Source organism: Microcebus murinus, chromosome 2 (genome assembly GCF_040939455.1).
Source record: "Microcebus murinus isolate Inina chromosome 2, M.murinus_Inina_mat1.0, whole genome shotgun sequence".
In the NCBI taxonomy this organism is placed as follows: domain Eukaryota; kingdom Metazoa; phylum Chordata; class Mammalia; order Primates; family Cheirogaleidae; genus Microcebus; species Microcebus murinus.
In genome coordinates this window covers 38672662-38678661 of record NC_134105.1, presented here as the reverse complement: position 1 = coordinate 38678661, position 6000 = coordinate 38672662, and the positions used below count along the sequence as shown (strand labels likewise).

Below are 6000 nucleotides of genomic sequence, written 5' to 3'. Positions count from 1 at the left end.
TCCAAAGTCAGTACATGTCTTATTGAAATCCAGAAGCTGATGTTTTCCCAAGTTAAGATGAACATATTCCACTGTTTCCCTTCCTTTAGCCTGGATGTCAAACTGTCACACAGTCTTTGGCTGTTTCAGGTACAGAGGCTGTCAATTTTTGACTATAGGTTGAAACTTTCAGTAATTGGTAAGTATTTTAATATCGTTTCTTATGAAAGTACTTTAAATTGACTATATTCAAAGCTGGACTCGCCTTTTCCCTATATATATCTCAGTTTTAAATACAGGTGTGACTGCAACAGTAGGTTTTTAAACTACCAATACTGATTTAAAAAAATGCTTATCCTATTCTTGGGGACTAGATTTCCACCTTTCTCAGCTTCCACGTCTCCACCATGTCTTCCATGGCAGTCTGGTTACCTCGGTGTTAACAGTCTGAGGATGCAGACATCGCGGAGTTTGGGATTGGATATGACACTGTGTAAGCGGGTTGTGACAGTGCGGTTGTGTATAAGAGACTATATATGAAGTTGTATTTTGGTGAAACTTTGTTAGAGAAAATGTATATTTTTGAAATGCTGTTTGTTAGACGGGTTGTGAGTGTGTTCAGTTGGGTTGTGAGGCTGGATGTGTACGTATTGACTAACCACGCGAGGCGCAGAATCTGATTACCGCCCCAGCTAGAGGGAGACGATACTCTGAGGCCTTTGCTTAAATCCAAACCAGAATAACCTGTTGCGGGACTTCAAGCTACCGCAGTTGCAGGTCGGCGTCCCCAAGAGACTCCTCGCCTTAGTCGCGCGCTCAGCGCTTGACAGGAGGGAGGTCACGTGGAAGCCGCAAAGCAGCGCTTTGCGACCTCGATGACAGGCAAAATGTGCGACAGCCCTGGCGCTGGCCAACCAGGGGCGGAGGCGGCGGCCAGGGAGGAAGCGGAGGAGGCGGAGGCGGAGGCGGCTGTGGCGTTTGCCCGCCTGCTCGCTCGCTCGGTTTCCCCGCCCCCGCCGGTCTCGCTGCCGCTGAGGGGAGCCGGGTTAGCGCTGTCGCAACCTGCCCTCATCCTGGCTGGCGACCGTAAGACCGGACCCGCATCCAGACGAGCCTCCCTGTCAGGTCGGCTGCGGCGCGGGTCCCGCAGGGCGCAGGCGGGCGGCCGGGGCGCCTGAAGGTTACCGAGTGCATGAGCGCGTAGCGCCTCCCGAGCTGCCCTGCCCGCCGGCCCGCCGGCCCGCCTGCCGGCTAGCCCGCCAGCCCCTCGGCGCCCGGCGGCGGCGGCGGCGGCGGCGACGACGGCCGCAGGAGGCGCCCTCTCCCTCCCAGGTGCGCGCTTCGCTCCCGGAGCCGCGGAACTCGGTAGCCGCCATGGCGTCCAACATGGACAGGGAGATGATCTTGGCGGATTTTCAGGTGAAGTATCTGGCCCTGTTCCTCTCCCACCTCCAGTTTGATGGGTTCCTGGTGCCAGAAGGGTGGCCTCTTTCCAGAATGTGTTTGAGCGCTGCAGTAATGTGTGGTTTAAGCTTTTATACGGTATGTGGTTTGGGGTGTGTGTTGTGAGCCGTGGAGGAGCATATAATTCATATGCTATGTTAGGTGTGTGTAAGAATGTGTGAAATACTGGTTCAATAGGATTTTTAGGAGGAGGGGTTGTTAAGTCTGTTGGGGTTACTGTGTGTGTGGAGTGTGTATGTAGTGTTTCCTGTATTATATGGGGAATGTGTAGAATTTGGGGGTATCAAGTGTGGCCATTAAGTATGGGGCGTTTTGGGTTGTTCCATGAGGAGAGTGTGATGTATGGAGTGTGGGTGTGGAGCGTGTGGCGTTATGGGTGTGGTGTATTGTATTAAGGGAAGAGTAAAAAAGCAGAGTGGAGAGGAGTTGATGAGGGTAAGCTGGGCATTGTGGTCCTTTTCAAAGAAAAATGAACAGTTGAGACTTTGAATACTTTACAGGAATCTACAGAGAATAAGAAGATAATGAGGCAGATAAACTCTATATTCCAAGGTATCTCTGCAGTGAACTCACAAGCTTAACAAATTACCAATTCATATTTGTGAATTGGTAATTACTCTCCCCTACAGACTTGAATTGCTTGGTTGGTGTCCTTTCTTCAGGAATAATTTAAAAGATAAGTAAAGGTTATTCCCTTACTGAACCTAGCTGTAGTGACACTAACATATGAGTATCTTAGGGAGGCTCTTTGAAAGTAGAACTGTATGTATCATGAAAGACTTTGAGTTAGAACTAATACCCTGTGAATGCTACCTTTGCCTTTTGATGTTTGGCGAAGAAAATATTTTAATGACATGTTTTAGACCATTTTGGCATTGACTTAGAAGCTACTGTCAAGTATATGCAGACTTTTCCCTCTGTCTTTAACGCTCATCATTGCACATGGTCCAACACTAACATACTAGGCAGTATTTTTTGTTACTGAGATTTTGTTGGGCTGGGTTTCTCTCTCTCTCTCTGTTCTTTTAAGTTCCTTATTTTTACAACTTGATGTTCCGATGATTGTTTCCAGAGTTTGCTCTTTTGGTTGTCAGTGGTATCTGATATGCAGGTATTAGGAATATGCATGTATCTACATTTTGATTATACTGTAACCTCCAAGTTTAGAAAGGAGGGTTATTAAAATATAAGTTGACTGTAAGATTTTCGTGTTTTGTAGGTTTAGGATTGGCTTGAGGTTTTTTGCCTGCCCAAATTTTCCATAATTATCTTTTTGTTTTTTTTTTGTTCTCCAGTTCAATCTTTTATCTAATGTGGAATGCATTGTGTGAAAAAAGACTATATTTCTAGATGTAGTTTTGTCCTGTTATAAAATTGTGGTATTATGATGGGATAGGCTTTGGGCAACAAAGAGTGTAGTTTACTTCATTAACAGCTTTAAGATAATTATAACTTTGTTTTATTTTACCAAACTTTTTACCTCTAATATTAATAACTTGTAGCTGCTTTCTGTCTTATTATTTGTAACAATTATGTTTATTATTAACCTTATATTGCCTAAAAGACAGGAAATTTAGGCTTCTTGTGCTCAGGTAAAGTAAGATTTTTCTGATAAGTATCAGGGATTTTGGTTTGGAAATCAAAATGATTATTGTGACCACATTAATAAAATCTAATAAGTTTTTCTCTTCAGTCCAATGGCAATGCTGTACATAATTGTTTACAAATAGAAAAGAGCTAATGGCATCTGCAGTGAACAGTAGTTTTCCAAATGCTGAGAGTTCATTTTATATTGTCAAATAGGTAAGAGAATGTTATTGATAGAATAAAACATTTAGAAAACTACACACATGTTAAAACATGCTAGCCCTTTTTGTGTTTAGGAACCTGTAGTCCTCCTACAGATGATGATACCAGATCAGTTTCCTTTGTGGTCTTAGTTTTAAAATGATTATTCTACTTGTTTTTTATATTATGTAATTTTTTAAACAGGATTAACTCTTAAATAAAGGTAAGCATTTATCCAGTTATAAGAAAACAAACAAACAAACAAAAAACAAAAAAACCCCAAAACAAAACAAAAAACAAACAAAAAAAGAAAACCAAGTGATTTATTTTGAAGATTGTAGCTCAAGACTTGACATGTGGATCCTTGGATGATGCTGGTTTTTTCTATAATAGTAAAATTATATCCTATTTATCGTATAATTGTTAGAATCAATAGTTTGAGAGCTTAGTGCTGTCTTTGTAGAAAGGACATAATTTTAACATTTGATTAGATTTTGAAAATAAATGTCTGATTTTGATCATTGCTAGATAGTAGGTTCTAATAAATACAATGTCTAAATATGAAAAAGCTTTTGAGAAGGATTTTTGTATTCCTTTTGACTAATTCAATTCAATAGAGAAAAACTTCTGTTGAAATCAGTGGAGTGGTAATAAGTAACAGGTGGACGATTACAGCTTAGACTTAATGGGGCAGGTTTGGAACATCATAGATGGATAACCTTAATATAATGCAAATATATTCCAAATTGTCTTCTAAAAGACCACCCACTCCCCAAACTCTCCCAATTAAGTAAAATTTAATTGTGATAAAATACTTATAAAATTTGGCATCTTAGCCACTTTAAGTGTACAGTCAGTAGCATTAAGTACATTCATATCGCTGTGCTACCATCACCACCATCCATCTCCAGAACACTTTTCATCTTACAAAACTATAATTCTGTACCCATTAAAACATAACATCTCCTTCCTCCATCCCCTTAGCACCTGGCAGCCACATTGTACTTTCTGTCTGTATGAATTGTACTGTTCTAGGTACCTCATATAAGTAGAATTGTACAGTATTTGTCTTTTTGTGACTGGCTTATTTCATTTAGCATAATGTCCCCAAGGTTCATCTATGTTAGCATATGTCAGGATTTTATCCCTTTTTAAGGCTAAATAATATTATTAGATCTATCTATCTATCTATCTATCTATCTCACATTTTGTTTATTCATTACTTTCACCATGCCTAGCTTCTGATTTCAATTCTTTTGGGTATATACAAAGAAGTAAAATTGCTGGGTCATATGGTGGATTTTGTTTATAATTGAAGAACTGCCATACTGTTTTTCATAGTGGCTGTACCACCAAAATTTTGAATGGAGATAATGCCAGCATCGTGTTTAATCAATAATTTTTAATTATTATGGGTACATAATAGTTGTATATATGTAATTATTTTTAAACTTAGTTTTGGGCAGATGAATTTAGAATTTGGGATATTCTACCCCAAATCAGCTTTAAATGTACACAGTGTTAGCATAGTATGTTACTGGTAAAAGAATGACTAAAGTAGTACACACCTACAGTTCTGGCTGGCTAGAGCCAGGAGGGGGTGTAAAGGAATTTCCTGGGTTTAAAAAAAATAGGCAGGCATTGATGAATCATGAGGTTCTCCCCCTCATGTTTTTATAACAAAGAGATACATTCAGGTGAAAGTTCCAAACCTTGTTCTTTTTGTAATTGTAGAATTCTTTTTTTATGTTGAAGTGTACAAAAATCATTGGCTCAAACAAACTTTCTATTTGGTTTGCTTACGGATGTGAAACAATTATCCAAACAATTGGGTAGTTGTTATCAAATAATTTCAGTAATAGTAGTTAATTTCTACTTTGGGTCTAGATGAATAATGGTTTTCTGCCCCTTTAACCTTTTGATTACTGTTATGCTAATTTCTTCTTCCTCTAAGATAAAATTTTATAACATATAATAAAAAGGGGGATGAATTTATTTAGATTAGTCTCAGGTTGTTCTTAATATATTTTTCACTTGATCTTAGCTAAAAGGCTGAAAAGTGATAATTTTTCTATTTATGTTTCTCTGTTGTTGATTATATATAGAGAGATCATAGCTCTGCTCAAATGAAGAAAAAAAAGAACAATTCTTACTAGAGTAGTGTTTTTTTTTTTTTTTTGGAGACTGACTCTCATTTTGTTGCCCAGGCTAGTGTGAGTGCCGTGGCATTAGCCTAGCTCACAGCAACCTCAAACTCCTGGACTCAAGCGATCCTTCTGCCTCAGCCTCCCGAGTAGCTGGGACTACAGACATACGCCACCATGCCTGGCTAATTTTTTCTATATATATTAGTTGGCCAATTAATTTCTTTCTATTTATAGTAGAGACGGGGTCTAGCTCTTGCTCAAGCTGGTTTCGAACTCCTGACCTTGAGCAATCCACCCATCTTGGCCTCCCATAGTGCTAGGATTACAGGCGTGAGCCACTGCGCCCGGCCAAGAGTTGTGTTTTGTTTCAGATTTTTTTAGAAACAAAATTTTATCTGCCTTGGTAAAAAAGTATTCTTTCTGAGTCTAATTCCAATGGTGTCATAGATTGAATCCTTTTATTTCTTCTCTAATTTGGCTTTTTTTTTTTTTTTTAACTCACCACTGTACAAATGAGGATTGGCATTGATTTTGATGTTACTTTCAGTTATGTTTCCTGTACCACACAATTGTGCCTTTGTTTTTCACTCCTGGTCTTTCCAGCTAGTAATACTTTTGCTGC

The 6000-nt window shown here is 39.4% G+C and overlaps 1 protein-coding gene across 1 annotated transcript in view; it reads left to right on the top strand.

Moving 5' to 3' along the window:
* Positions 1 to 899: 899 nt before the first annotated feature.
* Positions 900 to 6000, top strand: part of FAF1 (Fas associated factor 1) — a 482102-nt gene continuing 477001 nt past the window's right edge. The window contains exon 1 of the mRNA XM_012776173.3: positions 900 to 1398. Within this exon, the coding sequence (XP_012631627.1) occupies positions 1354 to 1398 (45 nt within the window). The 5' untranslated portion in view covers positions 900 to 1353. The remainder of the gene's footprint in view (positions 1399 to 6000) is intronic.